The sequence below is a fragment of the Hesperophylax consimilis genome, chromosome 30 (assembly GCF_061612785.1).
Source record: "Hesperophylax consimilis isolate HC1 chromosome 30, BYU_Hcon_1.0, whole genome shotgun sequence".
Lineage (NCBI taxonomy): Eukaryota > Metazoa > Arthropoda > Insecta > Trichoptera > Limnephilidae > Hesperophylax > Hesperophylax consimilis.
The window spans coordinates 7,449,272-7,471,953 of record NC_142865.1 but is presented as its reverse complement, the minus strand read 5'-3'; the positions used below and the strand labels follow the sequence as shown (position 1 = coordinate 7,471,953).

At 32.2% G+C, this 22,682-nt stretch overlaps 1 protein-coding gene across 1 annotated transcript; it reads right to left on the bottom strand.

Moving 5' to 3' along the window:
• Window positions 1-7,883: 7,883 nt before the first annotated feature.
• LOC149409583 (uncharacterized) lies at window positions 7,884-21,756 on the bottom strand. Its single transcript, XM_089649485.1, has 6 exons — window positions 21,699-21,756; window positions 19,626-19,660; window positions 17,930-18,141; window positions 11,606-11,744; window positions 10,819-10,953; window positions 7,884-9,222 (listed from the first exon to the last, which is right to left on the bottom strand). Exons 2-6 carry the CDS (start codon window positions 19,629-19,631, stop codon window positions 8,971-8,973), a joined length of 744 nt encoding a protein of 247 aa, XP_089505611.1. The 5' UTR covers window positions 19,632-19,660; window positions 21,699-21,756; the 3' UTR covers window positions 7,884-8,970.
• Window positions 21,757-22,682: the final 926 nt, after the last annotated feature.

The following is a 22,682-nucleotide window of genomic DNA, read 5'->3' as shown; positions in this document are numbered from 1 at the left end:
GGCGCTAGGTCGACAGAGTCCGGCTGGACAGGTCAAAGAGTCTCCTTCAACAGGTATCTCCTGATCCACCACGCAGATGCTGGCCAGACGCATCTGCCGGCATCACCTGGTCAAACTTCACCCCCCCATTAATCTTGGAACCCATGTCGCCGGCCGTAGCTTGGGGTGACCAACGGCAGAAGGGTTGGCTATAATAATAATAACATGGCATTTATATAGCGCAGTTTAGTGTCATTTCACTTCAAGTGCGCTTAAATACTCGTATAACAAACTTTAAAAAAATCGTAATTCAGTATTAGTGGTTCTGACAATTTTTCCTACAGTGTGCCTTACCCAATACAGATCTAATATTATAACACTAAATACACTGTTTATACAAAGTGATGACAAAACTTAGAATAACAATAACAGCAGGACAGGACGAAACACGAATATTAAAACTAAAACATAATATAAAACAGGAGGCAGTTTGTGCTCAGAAGTGAGAATTTTCTGAGCAGACACTTAAAAAGGTACAATAAGGAGACAACCGAAACCAAACAATTACCAGAAGTTTTAGAATATGGCTTATTATAAAATATTGAAAAGAAGTTAAAATTTATAAATGGTAAGATTTTTTAAATAATTTCATTTTTAAAGCCCATTTAAATTAAGCGGCCCAACTCATACCCACCTCCCAAAATAAAAATCTTTTCATTTTGATCGCAATTCGATAAAGCTGAAACAGACCCCTAAATACTAATGGAGGTATGCCAAATAAACAAAATTGCGCGCATTAACCATTTGATATCAATGATCCGTTAAAATTTATGCAAAACTCTCCAACCTTAGTTTATTTTATTTGAATTCAAATATTCATCAATTCGTCTTACACTCTTAACTATGAAGATAATCTCTACGTAAATCGTGGTATGCAATGTTCAACCTTGAGGGAAAATGCGGCCAAACGAAACGAGCGCCACACAAGGGTATTATGAAATGCGGACACGATTTTCTCATCTCATCTTTGATGAATGATTTGGTTTAAATTAATGGATCAATGGTTTCATTATCAAGTTATTATTACAATATATGCAAGTGACCTTCTGTTTGTAATTGTTAATTAATATATATATATTTTTTGGTATAACTTAAGAGGAAGCTACAAGCCAAAAATGAGCAAATTCTTGGTATACCTTATATTGTAGGTAATAGGCATTAAAATCGCTTGACAAACGGAGTCTAGAAACGTTCGATTTCAAGCCAAAAACTGGCTTTTATTTATTTTGAAAATAATTTTTTGAGAAAGCATAAAAGTTAATCAAGTGAAACTGTCACAAATAATCTTAGCCATAATACTGTATTTTTTAAAATTGTTTTCTTTACGCGTTCATACATTTCTGTTGAAAAAATGTTTTTTTATTAGTTCAAATTTTTGAGTAATTTATTATTTTATTTGTATTCTACTCAAGCGAAGCGATAGTATAAACCTCAATTTATCTAAAGCATATTTTTCGTATACGTAATGTACACCAATTCCTTATAAAGATTAATCAAAATAGTGATTTAGCATTAAGCTTCGCCTTAATGAGTTAAATCTGAAATTGTAATATTTAATTATTGAAGACAATATTAGCAATTCCAAAACGAATATTTTGAAACAGAAAAAGCAGAAAAAGATACGGTCACATCTAGGACTCGAACCCAGTACCCTTGCCTTGCCGGGGCACCGCTCTCATAAAGATATCAGCCCATACAAATGTGCGGGTTAGAAAAATGAAGGCAATTTCGGTAATTCTTATTCGAAGTATGATACAGTTAAATATGACCGAAGGAGATAGGGTCCCATTGGCTCAGTTGGTAGAGCAGTGTCCCAGCAAGGCAAGGATTGTGGGTTTGAGTCCTAGATGTGACCGTATATTTTTCTGTTTCAAAATATTCGTTCAGGAATTGCTGATATTGTCTTCAATAAGTTGATTAATAGTTTTATCGCAATTTTGATCATTGCTTTGGTTACAAATAATATCCCCCAATGACACTTTTTGATCGTCTCATGGCTCGAGTGATTAAGATCTCGCACATTCTGAATTTCCACCAACATATGACATACTTCCCTTGAACAGTTTTAGTATTTAAGCTCTTTTTGTATATTTGTTATTTTTTAATACAATCTCTATTTAGATGAAGAGTTGTAACAGTTCCATGTTCACCCTGATCATTTTTTAGTAGCGCGTAATTGTTCATCTTGTTATTTTTAGTTTCTATAAGTAGCTTCCTCTTCATGTATTCCTATAAATCGTAAATGCAGTAAGGTAATGTTATTTCACTGCATCCCAATGGCATAAGCTAAAAGTCGCTTACAATAATGCTTATCGCCAACTATTTCGTCTGCCGAGATACTGCAGCGCCACGGAAATGTTCCTGGAGGGACGAGTACACTCTTTCAGAGCGCTTCTCCGCCATCACATGGGAAGCTTATGGCGCAGACTACGCCAATCAAGTAACAAAATCATCACTGCCATGGTTGCCTGGATGGAGTCCCCTGTGATGACCCTCTGGAGACGGGAGATGTGCAAATATCCTCCATAAACGGCTGCTTTCACTCATTTTTGTGTTCATATTTTATATTTTTTCACTTAAATTCCGCTTTTTTGTGCCTATCAGAATCACCCATGTATTATTGAAGTGAAACTTCTTTAGGCGCGTAATGAATTTTCTGGGACGGAGTAAAACCGAGTCAGGATCGACACGAAAATGCGGGTACCCCCACCACCGCTCACCGTTCACTGTCCCTCTCTCACCATATGCGCTTGTTGAGGTGGGGGAGCCGCTCACGAACGTTCTCTCCCGACACGGGACAACAATCGATGCAGTTTTTGCACGATTCATTAAGGATTTAAGTGCTCATGTATATATCTCGCACTTTAGTTACCATAACCCAATTATCACGACATTAGGAAATGATATTCATGAAATTGACAATGAAAATGGCACATGATTGGTAAATTGTCATTGTAATTTCTTTGTAATTTTTAATTGTAATATTGTTATTTATGTAATATTGTATACTTGTGAATAAATTGAAAATTTTTGGAACTATACATTAATCGAACGTCATTCATCTATAAGAAAATATTAGAAAAAGCAAATCCATGCTTCGTCGTTGAATTATTTAACCTCTAATTTTCAAACTAACCTAAGAGAGAAAATAGAGATGATGAAATGAAAATAGAGAGAGAGGAATACTAGAAGTTTCACTTCTGTCTTGCGTAGGCTTGACACACCCACTTTTTTTTTATTATTATTTTTCTTACGCTTATAATGTATATTATTTCAAATGTGGAATGTATTGCAATGCACTACCGCTACATACGTTCTGGAATAAATTCTTATTATTATTCAAACATTGTATTCTATGATAAAACTACAAATCAATATATTTGATTATACTTTTCTTTTACATTACCTACACGCAGGATGCCCTGAGGAAAATAATTCCCCTCGGGCTTGTTATATTTTTGGGATGCTGTATGGTGGTTCTTTTTAGGGATGCTGTATGGAGGTTCTTTTTTTTTCTTATTGGGAAGAAAAAAGGTATGAGAGGTAGGAAGGATCTTCAAAGGAGGTCAGTGAGTCCAGGAGTGACGGACGTACGAATCCATTCTTCCCACTGCGGTGCAAGTCGATATTCAGAGAGAGAGAGTCTAGGTCCTTTAGTGTCCCTGCACAACAGGATGTTACTAGAATGTTTATTATTGATGGGTTAGTATTTGTACAAGAGTTAGAAAAATTGTACCAAATGTTGGTTGCGGTTTTTCGCCACTCTCCTCTTCACCCCTTTACGTCCTACTCCGATCCTTTTCTACACAAATTATTATGAGCTTTAATTAGTCACCTGAAATATCAATACAAATTGAAAATATCTTCCGATTAAAAATAAATGCCGCCAACGGGAACCTGCACCTTCTGATGTCCGGTCAGGCGCTTTGAACCACTGAGCTACGTCGGCTTATTTCCAACAAGCCAAATAATTCAATGTGTACTAGTACTCAGCTGTAGGCAGACTGATGGAACCTAAGCGCAAACCAAACTTGAAGTTTGGTGATCGCGCTTTCGGAGTATCTGGGCCGAAGGCTTAGAATAAACTCCCTCCGGCACTAAGATCCATAACAAGTCCAACAGAATTCAGGTCTAAAATAAAAAATTACCTTTTTAAGCTGTCATACCCTTAAATTAAATATACCATTCCTGAGAGAAAATCCAATTATATCCAATTTTCCAATTACGTCCTAAATCTTGTCTCTTTATTTCGCTAATAAACAATTAGTTAATGTTAATTAAGTGTTAATCTCATGTGACCTACAAGGTAAGTATTGCACTGTATATTATCTCCATCTATAAGTAAGTAATAAGATAGATCATTGTAGAAATATATTATATATTTGTACAGCGCCCTTGAGGTGATTTTGCACAAAAACGGCACTATAAATATCATCTAATTATTATTGTTACTTCAATTAACAATTACTGCTTGTTATATTTTTTCACCTGTAAATAACCAAATTTATTTTTGTAGGAAAGGCTTTGTTAGTGCTAAATTTTCCACTAGATGGCGTTGAGACATATTATATCTACATTTGTTAGTGAAATATTTTGACTTGTCACAAATATTATTATTTTTTTACTGACAAACTCATATTTATAAGACAAGGTTTTTATGCATAGCCCAAAGGATAACAAAATATTATAAGCAATAATTAGTCGCCTAAAAAATCAATACAAATTGAAAATATCTCCCGAGTAAAATAAATTCATAAAAAATAAATTGTAGCTATCCTTTGTGCCATGCATAAAAAACCTTGTCTTATAAACGTCAGTTCATCATTAAAAAAATAATACCCTTCTACATAGTCTATCTATCACCTCTTCCTTGGTCTTTATAAATGTGCCTTAACCTCATCCACGATTGGAAGGGATCCTTGTTTCTGCACCACTTTAGCTGACATTTTTTTGGCTATTACACTTTCTCTATTTCTTAAATGACATTGATCTTTGATTATAATTATTTGTCCTTATCCCATATAGTTCTAGTATTATAAACTGTATAGTTTCCTTTACTCTTTTAACTAAATTGTGTTTCACTGTAATTCTTCGCCTTCCTCACTCTTGTGAAAAATTCTAACCCATTATTAATAAACATGCTACTAACTAAGAGTAAAACGACTCTTAGTAGCATTAGGATCCTTGTGAGACCTTTTACTCCTATCAATGGTCTCACAAGGATCCTAATGCTACTAACTAACAGTCATTTTACATAAAAATATTTATTTAATAGAACAAATTAGGGTCCTTGTGAGACCCTTGACAGGAGTAACTTTCTTGTAACTTAGAACAGGGATGGACAGCGAAGGGTCTCATCGACTGTTTTTCAATCTGGCTCAAATTCAATTCTACTGGGGCACCCTCATATGATGCCTCTTTTTTAATGTTGATACCGCGCAAGAGTCCCAACTGCTCCCAACCGTCTGGAGCAAATCAGACGTGAGACTATGGCATTCCGTGAACGTTGTGCTACTGTAGGGAGTAAGGAAAGGTGGTGTAAAGAAAACTCGGAAGTACCTGGCAATTGTAAATTAAGTTTAGTAAAGTTCTACAAGTATTTTTTTGGTTTTGGTTATTGTTACAGCTGTTTCGGCTTTCACGCCATTTTCAAACGACAAAAAATACTTTCTACGAATTAAATAAAAAAACAATAAATAGACAGAAAAACTAATATCAACTTATGCAATAGATTGCATCCACCGGTTCGTCGATTACTAATACAAAACTATATGTACAATGCATTTGATCAACGATCGAAGATCTGATTTCCCCAAATACGGCTACATCATTTCAAGCAACGTTTTCAATGGAGGTCTTACACTAGGGCGATTCTCGGTACTCATAAAAAAAAAAGAGTGAACAAAGAGTCCCAACTTATTTGAACCAGTAAGACTGCGGCATCCACAATTGGGATATGTTATTCTCAATTGGAACACTTGTACGGTATTCATATAAAACAAAATAATAATAAAAATTATTGGCGAAAATGTGTTCGTTTGCTCGAAAATTCTTATTTCGTCAATTACACGTTCACATTTTTTGGATAGGATTGAGATGGGCTCGTTGAGGTATTCGTTTTGGATTTGACTTTGAATCGGCAATTTTATCACTTAACCACGATTTTTTAATGAATTTTTGATTTTGGTTTCTGAGAAAAAGTTTTTGAGGAACGATTTTAGAAACAAAATGTTTATTATATGAAAATAAAATTGCAAAATCAACAATTAAAGAAAATGTGTTTATTTGTTTTGAAATCAAAATAACTCAATTATTATGGATTGAGATCTTAAGCAATAAACCGATAAACAAAAATAACCCCAGTTTTTCCTTACTTCCGGTAAAATTGAACCAAATATAATATTATTTTGGTTTTTCTTAAATAGAAATGATCAAATTCATTCTTAGAATATATTTTGAGTAGAATACATCTTGGCCTTTAAAATAATCGAATATTTTAAACAAAAGTCTTTTTATATGTCCAGAAAAAAATAATGTATAGGCTTATGAAAACTGTTTTAATGTTCAAAATCTCCTACTTACTTTTGGTTATGATTTTATTGTATGATGTGGCAAATCAAGTTATTTATAAAATGATCGAAAAAAAATTAATATTTATGCCTGAACATGCACAAAATAAAATAAAAGGTACTTTTTGGCCATGTTTTTTTCTTGCATAAATCAAAACAGGCGGATGGTGGTAAGCGGGAATTTAAACCTTATCGCCATCTACGTAAGGGTTGTTATTGATAGTAGCTCAATTTAAAATATTACACGATGTAGTGCATTGCCTTAAGTGAGAATGGTGAAAATATTTATTAAAACACGACTCGTTTGAAATAGAGCAAAAATCTCTCAAAAATGATTTAACTTAATTTAAAGATACACTGAATTTTTTCATACATATTAAATAACAGAAATAAACGTGTTTTTTATTAATTTACCGAGCTTATTTTTGGATTTTTTTCTATAAAAGGGAATTTCAAATAATTTTTTTTGTAGATGTATAGATATTATCATGTAATAACATTTATTTTTTAACTTTAAAAGTTAAAGGGAAACTTGTTATAATTCGGTAGAAATTAGGAATGCGGGGTTTAAAGGATTTAAAACTCAACTGATTCACAATAATACTAATCGAAATATGTATATGATAATATATAAAAGATTGACTGATCTGATATGTTTACACAAAATAATTCACTGACATCTTGATACTGCATTATGTCTTATGCAATTTTGAATTAAATGTTTCCAATTCCCATTGTTTAAGTACCCATATTTATAAATATTCTACATATTATGTATTAGTTGTCTCTTTTTGTGTCGTTGTCGACTATATAATAAGATGTAGTGTGCTGATGTAGACATTTTTGTCGATAATTTATACGAATTCAGAAAATATGTTCTGCAGTTGCTAAAAAATATGTTGCGCTGATTATATTACGTATTTCTTGCGTCTTTATTTGTGTATCTTATGTCTCTATTTGTGTCTCTTGTGTCTTTATTTGTGTCTCTTGTGTCTCTGTTTGTGTCTCTTTTTTCCTATTTTGTGTTATTTGTCATTTGAGTTAGCCCTCACCACAATTTTGTATTTTTATTTGTTTTATTATTTAATCTTTATTTACATATATGAAAAATAATGTATTCTATGTCTGAATAGATTTTTATAATTATTGTACATATTTGTGTATTAACTGAGTTTTTATAACGGGATTTTCCTCACTTAAGTGAAATCGTCTGTAAAACCCAATATCAATAAATAAATAAATGAAAGAGTAGCTTCGTGGTAACTTATCACCATATTTATTACATTATAAATAATACATTTTTACATTGCACATCAAATAATAATATATTCACACATAAGAAAAAAATTACATTTCTATGTGTGTGGCACTGTTGAATATGTATTTAAATATACAATAAGTATATCATTATTATTTTCAAATATTGCACATCCTCATTTTGACTACCATAAGACAAGAATCCTCAATAATATCTGTTTACGTGTTTGCTTCTTATTTCTAATACATATTATTATTAATTTTTAATTGCAGAAAAAAATAAAATTTTATCATTTTTCAAACAGAAATGTCAATGTATTAAATTTAAAGAAATTATTTTTCGAAATATGGTAAACTTTAAACTGTAATGTTCGTATTTTTGTGAGAGCAAGGAATTGTATTCAATACAATGTTATTTATTTAATATAACGCTACAAGACTGAGATATCTATAGAGCCGTTGACGGAGAGGACACCCGTCTAGTATTCGGAGGCACTCGGTAGTATTCGGCTATCTCCGTAAAACGAACTAGCACCATCTACCGGAACGCACCAACACTACATAAACGTTGTTTTCTTCACGTTTTCAAGAAAAAATAATAAAAACTGTTAGAGATACTTTAACTGACAGTAGAAAACTAATGTACTGTCACAAAGGCGAGATAGTATGACAAAGTTTCTAGATAATAGTGATAATTTAAATAAATGTTATTTGTAGAACGTGATATCAGGTAAAATGTTTCTGTTTGAGACCCGTAAAATATATTAATGGATACAATTTGGGTTGGTATCCGGCACGTTAAAAAATTATTGCTTTAGAATGATGTCCTTAATCATAGTTAAACAAAGTAAGTTAAGAAAACTAAAAAGATTAGAAGAATAAAATTAATAAATTATTTGTTACTTTGACGTTATTTGAAAAGATCACTAGTTTAAAATAATAAATAATACATAGAAGCAAAAGTGCGCAATTGTATGTACAAATACGTTAAAGAATTTTTTATCACAATATAAATAATAATTATTATAATTAATCCGAATCACGGCATCACCGTTAAAAGGCGGGTCAGTTCATGCAGTCAAAGTGTCATGCGTGTTGGGGAGAATTAGTATCCACCGTTAGCCTTTAGGCCTCCGGAATATCCTCCGTTGTTTCCTCCTGAGTATCCTCCGTTGTTTCCTCCTGAGTATCCTCCGTTGTTTCCTCCTGAATATCCTCCGTTGTTTCCTCCTGAATATCCTCCGTTGTTTCCTCCTGAGTATCCTCCGTTAGCTGGACCCCTCCCGTATCCTGATTGGCTCTCTTCGTACTTGATCATAGGCCTGTATCCGTTCTCGTCAGCCTCGTAAGTCACAATCTAAAATAATAATGTATTTATTAGTATGAAACAACAGCTACTGTGATACAAAGATCTGCTCATATGAGGTTAACTAAAGCTAAACCAAAGAAAGTCTCTTAGGCTAAAGTTTCTTAAAGATAGGAATTTTAGTATGTCTTAATACAAATTAGTTGGTAAAATGAGATGAAGAGGAAAATATAATTAGGACAGGAGATCCTCTAAATACTTTCCATCGTATTAATTCGATTGTGCACATTATGAAATTTAGTGTTATACTGGGTGCATGTAAAGGGAATCAGGGATTTTTTAAATTTTGTATTTTAGAAAATTTAACGAAAGAAATCTTTTTATCGTAATGATCTTGACGATAATTATACGAATTTTTAGTATCTTGGTAAGCTGGTCCATGTGGACTTGCTAGAAAGGAGTACAGATTGGTGTGCAGTTTTGTAAGTGGGGTCGATATAATAAATGCAAAAAGAAAAATAAAACTAGATGTAACAATAAAACATGGGAATTGGCTCAACCAAATGAGTCGGGTCATGTTAAGAGTCTAAATCATAATGAAAGGATAATTTGTGTTTGCACAGAAGATATTGTATACTGTACTAATCGTTTCATGAATGTAAGTGAAACAAGGAATGTATGCAGTGAGTTATGTATCAACATATCCTACTATTCAAGAGAAACGGCGTCATGGTTAGTGAGTTGAATAAATCATCGACAATAATAATATTTCAGTTTGTAAAAATAATGACTACGCCTGATTAAGCAAGCCGCGTAACATTCATGATATGAAGAGTGCTTAACTTAAATAAATCTAAAGGCGTTTGGAAAGTAAAGCATCAATACTAAAGGTCCTTGAATGCTACATTAATTGTTTATATATGAAATAAGGTAATTTGATAAATGATAAAACGTGATGAAGTAATAGGTTAGGTTTGGTCAAGTTAGTTCAGGTAACTTTAGGTTAGGTTGAGTTGAAGTTGGGTTTTTTCCTGGATCTTTGGTTTTTCATTAAACCATTTGAAATTAAAGGTTGTCAAAGTAGGAGATGGGCCTAACATCGCACCCTTACATATCCATATAAAATGGTTATAATTAGTTATTGTTATCAGTTGCAATTGAAATCATTTGGTCATGTATTGGTCGTAAATGCTGAGGAGTCCATAGATAGCCAAACGCAGAAATGTGTTTATTTTGTAAGAGCTAGACATCCACAATATGCTTTTAATTATTAGCCTAAAAATTGAGGACTCCAACTTGGAGATTATCATAGTCACTGGCAAAGTTTAAGGCAGGAGAGGCAAAGGAAGGTATAATAATGAGTACTAATATGCTGGGGTGACCAGGTATCACAGGCGTCCGTTATATCAGTGTCTTTCAATCTCCACAGAGCGCAAAACCGCAATGAGTGAAGGAGCCATCTTCACAAGGGCAATTGGAGTAGGAGTTACCAACCAACATAAGAAAAAGTCACGTATTAATGAAAGAATTTCTGATTCCAATAAAAACATCGAGTCGAGTGAGATTCTAGGGATGACTAGGTGCCAACTGGAATAAGCAACTCTAGAAGCTTCATTCAATGTTGTAGAGATATTATTTGGAGTTTACCTGTTTCCTGCCGTCGGGAAGGAGGACGTAGTACTCTCCCTCAGTCTTTTCTCCCTGTCTGGACTCCTTGTGGCCGAAGTCGTTTCCAGATGGTTCGTCCTTTACCATGTATTCGAATTGGTAGTTGGCGGGCTCCTGTTAACAAAATTAAATATATTAATTATTGAAGATGAGGATAACACTAATAAATCGACCCCTCAAGTCCCACAAAACGCAAACCTAATTATCAGAAATCCATATTTTTAAACCAATTCTACAATAATCAAAGATAATAAAAGCTATGTCCACACTCGCTAAGACTACTCAAACTCTACAATTACTCTCATAAATAATTCATCTACGATTACTTGGACAATCAAGTTTAGCTTTGTACTCCACAGGGACGCATATTAAATAAAAAATGAACAGAACAAATCACAGAAAAAGGCAACCGTCGCAACAGGGGATAGAACATAGGACCCAGGATCTCTGTCTATTATGTTATTAGAAATTTTATTAGATTGATTAGTTGACTGTGTCGACAATCCTGATTTTGCGCAGGGTTGTATATCCTGATCCTCTTAGAGGAAATTTACCTTAGCCAATTTTTTTTTTAAAAGAACGTCTGAAAGCGATTTAAAACACTTGAATATTTCGATTAGTAATACTTTCTTATATTTGACCCTTCCAACCCACACGAAATTCGCTTTTGACAAATGCTTTTGGAGCAGTTAGGATTGTTGTGCGGTATTCACAAGGGATCAAGTTTTATGCACAGATTTATATTTTGTTATTTAATGGTTCTCACGTTGTACTGATCTTCTCCACCACCGTATCCTGATTTTCCTCCTGGGTATCCCTGGTTGCCTTGGTTAGCAGGAAGGTACTGGCTAGAAGGGGCTCCGTAGTTCTGGGAAGGTTTTGAGCCTCCGAAGTTGGAAGAAGGCCTGAAAAAAAAAGTTTATTTAAACCACCTGTTTCCCTCACATTTATAAAACCAATAGTTTTTAAATTAATTGCGAAATATTAAATTGATGGTTTTAAACCATATGGTAGTATTTAATAAACAAATAAGACGATCCTAGATGCGTCCTTATCCTTTTCTGACGTTTCTGTTTAAATTTTTATCTGAGAGTTGCTAATATAGTCTTCAATTATTGTAGGAGATGATATTAACAATAACCTGTCAATTAAACATGATATAGAAAAAATGAAAAAGTTAACGATTGCAACTGGAACATTAATTCACAACTCATGACCGAATTCCAGAAGATCTGAATTAAAAGATTAAAACTCTCTTAAAGTGTTACAAACCTAGTGAAAATTACAGACTTGTCGTGCTTGTGTACATAATATATTGAACCATGTAATTGAATCAGAACAATTTTTTAAACTTTATCCGTATGTAAAAGCCAAACCACAAATAAAACATGAAAAAATTAGGTCAGAACATTCATCCATTCAAAATAAATACAATAATAAATTGAATAATTCATAACGTATGAAATATTAAAATTAAGAACGCAAACATTAAAAATATAATGAAACTGACTCACTTTACGGTGTTTTGTGAAAACAAAAAAAGACAAATGTATTTTAAATATTTTTGCCACCACATTTTTTCCTTTACATACAAAAAAATCGACAATTTTTTCACAAATTAGGGTCGGCACCTTTGGTTTCACAGAGAAGTACATTTAAATTATTCTGTAGTTAATTTTTAGATTTGAATATAAAGCGTTGTATTTTTTCTATCAAACGCCACTTAGATCATATTTGTAACCCTGACAGTAAGGGAGAAACAACAATTTCTATGAGACAATATGAAATGTTCCCAAAAGCGAACAAATCAGCCCGACGAGTTAATATGACACTGAAATATTAAAATTACTCGTCTTTATTACACAATATACAATCCATTTGGCATCATTTTACAGAAGGCAAATTTTTTTATCTCATTTAAATCACGTTATTGCAACCTTAAGTGTTGATCTGTTGACCTCTTCCGTTCTGAAAACGAAAGTGCTCATAAATTTACTCAACTTATGTGCTCAGTGGTCATTGCCGCACAGCAAGCAACTACCACACCGTAATTCGTGTAATCGGATCCACTCGTAAAACTGATAAAGGTTTTATGTATCTTCTTCTAATTGACATCTAAATGATTGACTGCGAATCGATACGAGTAATGAATCAACAAAAGAAATCGGTTGAATTATATCCAAATCACTCTGTCATTAATTTACAAATCGTTATCTTGTACAATTTGATATTTATGCGTAGCAACTGTGGGAGATTCAATAATTTGATTCATTAAGTGATAGAAATTTATTAATAGCGTTGGTACCAAACAAAGAAGATAAAGAATGTTACATGTATTAATTGAAGAATAAAATATCACTAATAAATCAAAATAAATATTTAAAATTGTCATTCGATAAGACAGTGGCCAAAAATATAGGAAAAATTAGTTTAGGATAATGTTTATAATTCTCACTATGAAATTAGGTTAAAAATTTTGTCACAATAGCCGAGTAGTTTGAGGGGTTGTCCCAGATAGACAGGGATCCTGTGTTCGATTCCCAGTTGCGACCGTTATATAATATACCTTTTAATTTAATTTTATTATGTAAAACTGCACAAGCGTCCCGACTGCTCCCAACCATCTGGAGCCAGTAAGACTATGGCATCCCCATCTTGGGTTGTAAGGTTGAAAGTAGTGGGAAAGGGAAGGAGATGGGTAAGAGGACGGTAGTTAAGTATCTGGCTATTCGGATCTTGTCACTAAACACCCATAGTTTCAATTCTGAAAGGTGGCCTTACTCCAGAGCGATTGTGAGAGTTAGAGCAAATGAGTAATTTGTGAAATAACATAAATTAATAAAGTAATATTAACTTGCGCATGCAGGGATTTGAACCCGCGTACTCCAATTTGTTAGTCAAGAGCCTTGCCTTTCGACCAAGGAGGCCGTATAAAAAAGGTTATAGCAATAAAATCAAATGTTATATTTGTTTTAGTAGACAATATGAATTAATATTGAGCTGTAAAAACGGGTTTGTTTCTTGTCCAAGCGTTGATGTCTTTTCCATACAGATAATAAAATTATGTAAATAGCAGTAATGAATGGTAATCTTTCTCCAGTACTATATATATACTAAAATATCTACTTGGTTGTTATGAACTAAGAAATATGTAAAAAAATCTTTAGCACGACTTTGATCTCAGAAGTAAATCATGCTATTTCGTGATGTATTGCCGGAATTCACGTAATGAGACATGTTAATTACGCAACTAATGAGCGGGTTTCAGTCCGTTTAAAATTAAATGTTAAATAAAAGTGTTTTGGTCACGTTAATTTATCTTTATTATCAATAAAAAATTACTTTGTGTTAAGATATTAAGTGAAAATTGAAGCTATTAGATGTCATTTAATTTAATTTCTATTATTAATTATTTTGGTTGTAAATAATAAAACTGTGTTAGAAGTGTAAGAAAATACTAACAAAACTTGAATAGAACCTTCACAAAACTTGAAAATCAACTTTGAAATCTGATGAATTGTTCAAATTCTGTGAAACAACGCGTCCTTAGTATTGTATCTTTCGGTGCATATTTATACTCCGGACTTGATAATCTTGCTTACTATTTTTTAGAGTAAAATGCAACTAGTGCATATGAAGAGTTGAACATCGTATTTTTTTAATTTAATTGCTTTTTTCTGTTTTACAACCGAGCACCAATGTTAAAAATGTTGTATTCAAACAATAAATCTATGCAAGAATTGTTTTCATCCCAATCCCATCCCATCCGAATTGATCCCATTGTCATTCACTCGGATAATTAAAAATGAACTTGTCAAATTATTTTATTTATATTCGAGATAAAAAAAAAACTAATCAAATGCTTGAATTTGATATACCTGTGTACAAAATTTACCCAAATGATGATCTAGGGTAGGAATATTGGAAACCCGATAAAGGAAGCAGCTACAATCAGAAGAAGAGAACAGTGTGTTACAGATAAACCTTGTCGTTAAACTAACTTTTAATTAAATTTACTAAAAAAATATATTGTATTTTGTTTATTAAACTCTTTAAATAGAATATAACAAAGTCCTTATCCGCGTCTGTCTGTTTGTGCGCTTTGTTTTTCTTAACTACGCAACGGATTTTGATAAAATTGGTACTATCATTTAGAGATTTTTTTCCGAAAGGTTTACATATATGATTAATGCATATTATATTTATAGGAAGTAGAGAAAATTCGATGTTTTGTCAAGTAGTAAAAATATTTTTTCGGGTGCTAACATTGCTAACGCTGGTTAAACCTTATGAGATACATGAAAATAATGTACTACAGAATTGTATATCTTAAAAAGGCCTACAGAAAAGTTAATGTTGATATTTGTCTATCTTCTAAGGATAACCCACAGCAACGCCAGGTATGCTCAAGTTTTATAATAAATAAAGTATCAAATCTAGCTATATATCACCTACATTATAACATAATGTACTTGTGGATCTTGTTAACATGAGCAATATTTTAAGTTGTCCAACAATAGTAATATTCGAATAGATGACAAACGTGATCTATAAAATATAACATTTACTTTGAATAGTTTGTCAAACAATGCAATAAAGCCAATCAACCGCAATATTATTAACATTCATATAAGGAGTGTGGAAATATTGTTAATTTAATGTCCCTTGACAAATTTCAGATGATGAAATAACTGATGCATAATATTCATATATGGTATGCGTTAAATTTATAATTATTTTTGCATGGTATTTGGGTTTTACGCCAAATGATTTCCAGGCTACAAAATGAACAGATGTTTTTTATATTAACATATTACAGTACTTTATTTCTATACATTTAAATGCGATGCAAATATTTAGGCGTGACAGACAATTATGTGGTTTAATGTGAAACACATGTTTATTGCTTCTGTGAAAGAATCACTGAATATTACTTTATTAGGAATGTTGTGACGTAATAAATGCAACAATAAAGATGTTATGAACACAAAAATTAGCATTATATTTAACGTGATATAAATTTTTAACATCTCGAACACGCTTAACCCCCCCAGCGTTTTAGATTATATATGATTAAATATGATTTAAGATTTCACACATCTGCCCTGATGATGGACACTGCAATGCTGTCCGAAACGTTGGCTAAAGAAGGAGTTAGCGCAACACGCCATAACACCCCAAACACAAGTAACAACTTTACATGATTATATAAAAAGGTTTTTTTTTCTTTTTTATATCACGCGGAAATACATTTTTTTACGTTACAAAGATAAATAATAATTCTTTTCAAATTGCCTCAAATATTTATTCTGAATGCCATTAATAACATCCTAAAAATATCCAAAATTAATACGTCATATTTCGCGTCACAATCGGTTTGACCTTAAAAAAGAATGCTAATTTTTATTATATGAACGAAATAAAAGAAAGGGTTTTTTTATTCTCATAAACAAATCAAATATGTTTTCGAAATATCGAGTTCTATCAATTTGTCTATGATTGGAGTAAATAAAATTAGAGTAAAAATGTGATTAGCGTTTTTGACAACATTTTTCACGTTTGATATTAAAATTTTATTGTTTAGAAAAAGATATGTTTATTTTATTTGCGTACACATATAATTTTGTCTCATTTCTAAAACAGTATTAGTTTTTACGGAATATTAAAAAATAAGATTTATATAGCGTGTTTGAAATACACAGAAAACATTGCAAACTGAACAAAAGGGTTGAAAGTACTGGAGGGTTAGGAAAATATTCTATTTTGACACTGATATAATTTTGTCTGTTTGGTAAATAATACGGATTTTCGTAATTTTCTCATATCGATAGCGGAATTGCAACAATATATCATTAATTTCGATGAAAATTAATGAATATGCTAAAACTGTCCGACAGAAGCATTTTCACTGACTTGGTATTTTTATATAAAATTCGAAATGATGCATTTTATAGCTCAGTATTGCTTGCAGTAGTAATTTTTCAGAACTCGAGATTTATTTCAGTACACAAATTCTGAGACTAACTACCATATGTATTCCTCATTGCCCATAATACGTATAAAGAAAAAAAATTATACCGAGTCGGTGGATGTCTTCAATTGATAACTTTACAAATACAAAAGATTGTTACTGAGACTGTTTAGGTATGTAGTTATGTACTGTATATTTTTTACTATTCAAAGAATATATAAGATATCTCAGTTATTTTCATTGGGGTGAGTAAGATATATAAGATATCTCAGTTATTTTCAAGTGTGTAAGATATCTAAGATATTTCAGTATGTTTTTCTGTTTATTTATGTTTTTTTTGTATGTCACATGAATTTTATGTGGAAACTTCACTGGTTAATGGAACATGTAAAATGTAATTATTTAAATAAAATTGTAACATACTAATTTAAGTTGTGGTTCTGTCTGTGAGCGACTCTAATTCTGGCTCAATGAACTCGGATTTAAAAAAATGAAGTGGTTTGTTCAATATAGGAACTGATTATTAGTATTAAAAATTCAGACAGGCAAGAAAGTACCTACCTACAGTATTATATACGAGTAGAAAATTATCACTTTTTTATTGGAGGTTTTACCGATCAATTAAATGAATCACTGAAGAAGAAGATAATACTAATATACATAAACAAAACATGAAAGAATACAAGACAGAAACAAATTACATACAATAATTAGGTCCCAATGGTCGAGTGGTTAGAAGCGTTGTCGTGAAAATACAAAGATCTTGGGTTCAATTTCAAGTTGAGACGGTCACCTATTTATTTTTGTGTCTTGTTCTGTTTTATGTTTCATTTAGATTTACTAGTAATATTTCCTTCTTCAATAAAAATTATTTCAACTGTCTTTTTTCAGAAGTGTAAATATGATTAATTTAAACAGAAAATAATTTGTTATCTATACTTGAAATGTGTAATTTTCTTATTTATATTCTCTCTGTGCTAATGTTAATAATAATATATAATGTAATCATACTTATACGTGATAATCAAGATTTACATGGTGTGTTATATTCATGGTTGATCGATATACAAATAATTTCACATGATATTTTAATTATAGAAATTGTTATGTGTTAAATACCTGAAAACAGCCTGGGTCTGCTGGGGTGCTCCGTACTGACTGGAAGGGGCACTATACTGGTTTGAGGGGGCGCTGGGTGCTCCGTACTGACTGGAGGGGGCGTTATAGCCTTGTTGACCGCCTCCTTGGCCGGGAGGGAGGTAGCGGGAGTTGGGGGATGGGGGTTCTGCGGTGCACACTGCAGCGAGGGTTAAAAGAACGGCACAGGCAATCTGAAATTATAACCAATAAGTATTAAAAATGAAACTCTTGATAAAATGATATCCAGTGTTTTATGCCATTATCATAATTTGTTGACGAGGTGTCAAGCACGGATAGCTAACTCAAAAAACAATTTTTTCTTTAATTATGAAGACGCAATTGGGGTATTTTGTGAGGTTCTAAGTAATCTTTATTATTCTCATCTATGCTAAGAGATTACTTATAAGAGCGAAAAGTACGAAATATCAATTGTTATTGTATTTATGTGAAAACGCGTAAGAGTATCAACTGATCCCAATTGTTCGAAATAATTGAGCCTATGGCATTCCCAATTGTATATCGTGTTAAATAATTTTAATTCAGCCCTTCTGGGCGGAAGGAGAGAGGCTTCTCCGATTACCTCTTACCCCTGAAGATAGGTGGAAACTTGAGTGGCAAACGGCCAACGTGTGAAATGCCCATCTCATACAGGAGGACCCCACCGAGCGACAGCCTGGGTTCTCATTGCCTCGCAAAACCTGGTCCGCCATCGATACGTTAAGGTGCTTTCATAGTCGCTGTGCCCACATGATGCACAGATGGGGCCTTAAATAGTCGACGATGTGTGAATGTGGTGCGGTACAGACCACCGAACATGTGGTCAACGAATGCCCGCTCCATTCATTCCCCAGCGGGATTGATGAGGTCCACATGGCGACGCCTGAGGCCCTATACTGGCTCAAAGACCTAGATGTCCCCCTCTGAACCCCCCACCACACGAAAAAAGAAGAAGAATAATTTTAATTTGTGTATTTGTCTTTGCAAATGTTTGAAATAAAGGGATGGTACATGTTAAAAAAATGTGATAACCTTACAAAACTCCCAACTGTTACCTATTGTTTGAAATCATTTAGATGACAGCATCCCTTGTGGGTCTTGCTATCAGGTTGTGAGTAGGGATAGATACGGGAATATAAAAGTTGGGATGTACCTAGCTGTCAGATCTGGCGACTAACCATGGCAAAAGACATATCACGCAGCTTTCAAATTTCAAATGATTTTTGTAAACTTAGAAAGTAATTGAAATCTGTTTTGTTTATGTTTGTGAATCATTAAAAATATGAAGAATATGTTACAATCATTCGAAATATCTTAAACACTTGCAATAATAGTTCAATTTGACGGGTTTGATCTGTTCACGCATTGATATCATTTTCATACAAATATTAAAATAGATTAAAAAAATTATGACAAAATTACGTGGCTTGCTAAAAATCATGTGCAATTTACGAATTTGATTAAAATTTAAATAATTAATTCAGTTCGTGATGAAGTGCAAGGTTGTTTACAATATACCGATTTAATTGCATAATTCATATGCAGCTAAATACGACAATTGAAACCATTCAAAAACATGTAAGTTTTGTACATAATATCAATGACAGGCGAATTAGTGTTTTGAACTGTCGAAAAATTCTTGTTTTCTTAATTGATAAATTATCATTTTAAAACTTACCTTCATTTTGACGAATCTATGAATATCCAATGAAACTGAAAAGAAAACAAACACAAAACATTAATATAAAAACCAATATCACAAAAATTAAAAAATAACATATTAAAACATTAAAAACTAAATTCAATACAATATCAATAATTCTTTTATTTTCTACACAAAAACCGAAATGCAGTGATCTCGTATAGTATTGCCATTAAGTAAGGACAGTAGTCGTTTAAATAAATGAAAAAATAAATTTCATGTTACAACCAAAATTAACGTCACAATCCTCTTTTAAGTTTATATTTATTGTACTGTAATAATGTTAATTACTGATATAAACATGAAATAATTGTCAAATAACTCCTACGCCAAGCTCAAGAGCTAGCACTCTTCATTGGAGTAGAAATTCAACAACATATGTTTTACACTATTACTTATTATTACCTAATTTTATGTACAATGTAACAATGTTATAAGTTAAACAATAAAAAATAAAAAAATAAATAAATAATAATCTCTTTTAAAAAAATAGGGTGTCATTCTTGACCAAGACAATATTAACATCTCTCAAACGAAAAATGTTTAATAGAAAAAGATTCGGTTACTTGTGAAAATTGAACCCAAAACCTCTGCCTTGTAGAGGCAATGCTGTGACTCTTGAGCGAATATCAACTTCTGTCAATTTTAATTTCGACTGAAACCATAATTGTATCTGCTATATTATATGTGTGATTGGAAGATTCTACCCGAATTAAATTGCAATCTAGCTAGTGTCTTGGATAAAAATATCTTTTTTTTTTAATATGCGACATCTATATTGATATTGTCATATTTGAGCTTAGATTTAACCCATAAAATTTTGGATTTTTTCAATGTTAAGTTGAACTCAAACGATATTCAGTGTAAACCTTAGAGTTGTAGATTTTTTTGTTAATTATGAAAACTCGAAGGTTTTTTATTCAGTTATTTCACAGAACTTGAATGGATTTTTTTACAGAACTCGAATATTAACTTTGTTGAAACTCACGTAACTTCAATTTGTGTTTAGTATGATTTTGTTTTCCTACATTCTGTAGCTATTTTTATCCCCTTGAAAAACGATGATGGAGCTTTGATAAACGTTATCAAGTTTAAATAGACCTGTTAGCAGCCGAGTGAACAAATGCGTAGTGCTCCCACCGTTCACTCATTTACTAACTAAGTCCTGCATAATTGCGTAGTCAATTTTTCCTGTTAATAATGATGGAATTAGAAGATATAAGAAAGAGTTGATTAAATTAATTTAAGAGTACCTACTCGACACACTAGACATAAGGACCTATTTCAATATCACCATTCATAAACAAATTATTTAGCAAACTCGTCAATTCCTTGCCAAAATTGTGTAGCAAATGATGATACCAATGACATTGACATTTTTAATGTAAATAATTCGATGTTTAAAACACAAGGAAACAATCTTTCATATCAGGATAGTATTTCTGATAAATTCAGTTTGAAATTATTTTTGGTATATATATACTAGCTGTACCCCGCCACGCATTCTGTCAGTGCAGATAGAGAATAACAATAACGCATGATGCTTTTACATCCAACAGATGGCGCTGTTTGTTTTTTTAAAGCATGATTTTACCTGTGACAGGTGACATCTATATAATATAGGTATTTAAAAATACACGCGTATTCGAATTCAACGTTGTGTAAAAATTTCAAAGCAATCGCTGAAGAACTTTCGGAGATTGAAGATTTTGAACAAACGAGCATTAACATTTTTATTTATTTGGATATATATTTTTAACCAATACATAAAATAAAGTATTTTTTGCAACCGTTGTTTATAACCCTTCTATAAAAAATATCAACATCTCAATGTACCAAACTTAAAAGCCCCACTGGCATATAAAAATGGTAAATTAAAAAAATATTTAAAAAAAAAACTTTAAATTTAGAATCTAGTGATATGCACAAAAAAAATTTTAAACAGCACTGTAATAAATTTCGATTGGAATGTTAGGATACGTGATTTTAAACGACTTGTATTATATTTTTAAGTGAAGTTATATTAATAATATTTGTAGATTATCTCACCGAATTAATAAATTAAACACTGTACGATGCACTGAATCTTCTCTTGGGAAGAGACTGTGGACTTGTGATGGCAATCAATACCTCATTCGAAGCTTATATACCACTCTCCAACGAGGCGAGATGGTTCATGTTCTGTGCTCCACTCTTGCGCGGTACATTTTGTTGCGAAATCGGAGCATTTTTTATCTCGGCAGATGATTCTAGTATATTGTATGCTACAAGGAGTACAGAGGAAAGAGGAGGGATCTTCAATGCATGTACGAGGAGATTGTTGTAAGTACGCAGTGCAAGCAGGGATGCACCAAAATTGTTATTTGTATATATATTTTTCTATTCAGCTTACTGTGTAATGCAAGGATTACACAAAATTCATTTCATTTTTAGAATTCCTCTTTCATTTTAAGATTTCCTTTTATATGTTCAACAATATGACTGTTCTGAATAATATGTCGAAATTGTTAATTACGTACCCTCTCCCCTGCTGTTTGTAAGATATCTGAGATATCTCAGTTATTTTCATTAAGGTGTGTAAGATATCTGACATATCTCAGTTATTTTCATTAAGGTGTGTAAGATACTCAGATATCTCAGTTATTTTTATTAAGGTTTGAAAGACACCTGAGAAATCTCAGTTATTTTCATTAAGGTGTGTAAGATATCTGAGATATCTCAGTTATTTTCACTTAGATTTGAAAGACATCTGAGAAATCTCAGTTATTTTCATTAAGGTTTGAAAGACATCTGAGAAATCTCAGTTATTTTCATTAAGGTGTGTGAGATATCTGAGATATCTCAGTTATTTTCATTAAGGTTTGAAAGATATCAGAGATATCTCAGTTATTTTCATTAAGGTTTGAAAGACATCTGAGAAATCTCAGTTATTTTCATTAAGGTTTGAAAGACATCTGAGATATCTCAATTATTTTCAATAAGGTATGTGAGATATCTGAGATATCTCAGTTATTTTCATTAAGGTGTGAAAGA

Coding starts and splice junctions, on each gene's coding strand:
- LOC149409583 (XM_089649485.1), bottom strand. Junction 11,745..17,929: donor CAGACCCAGGCTGTTTTCAG/GTATTTAACACA, acceptor TTTTTTTTTCAG/GCCTTCTTCCAACTTCGGAG. Junction 10,954..11,605: donor GTGGAGAAGATCAGTACAAC/GTGAGAACCATT, acceptor TTTTGTTAACAG/GAGCCCGCCAACTACCAATT.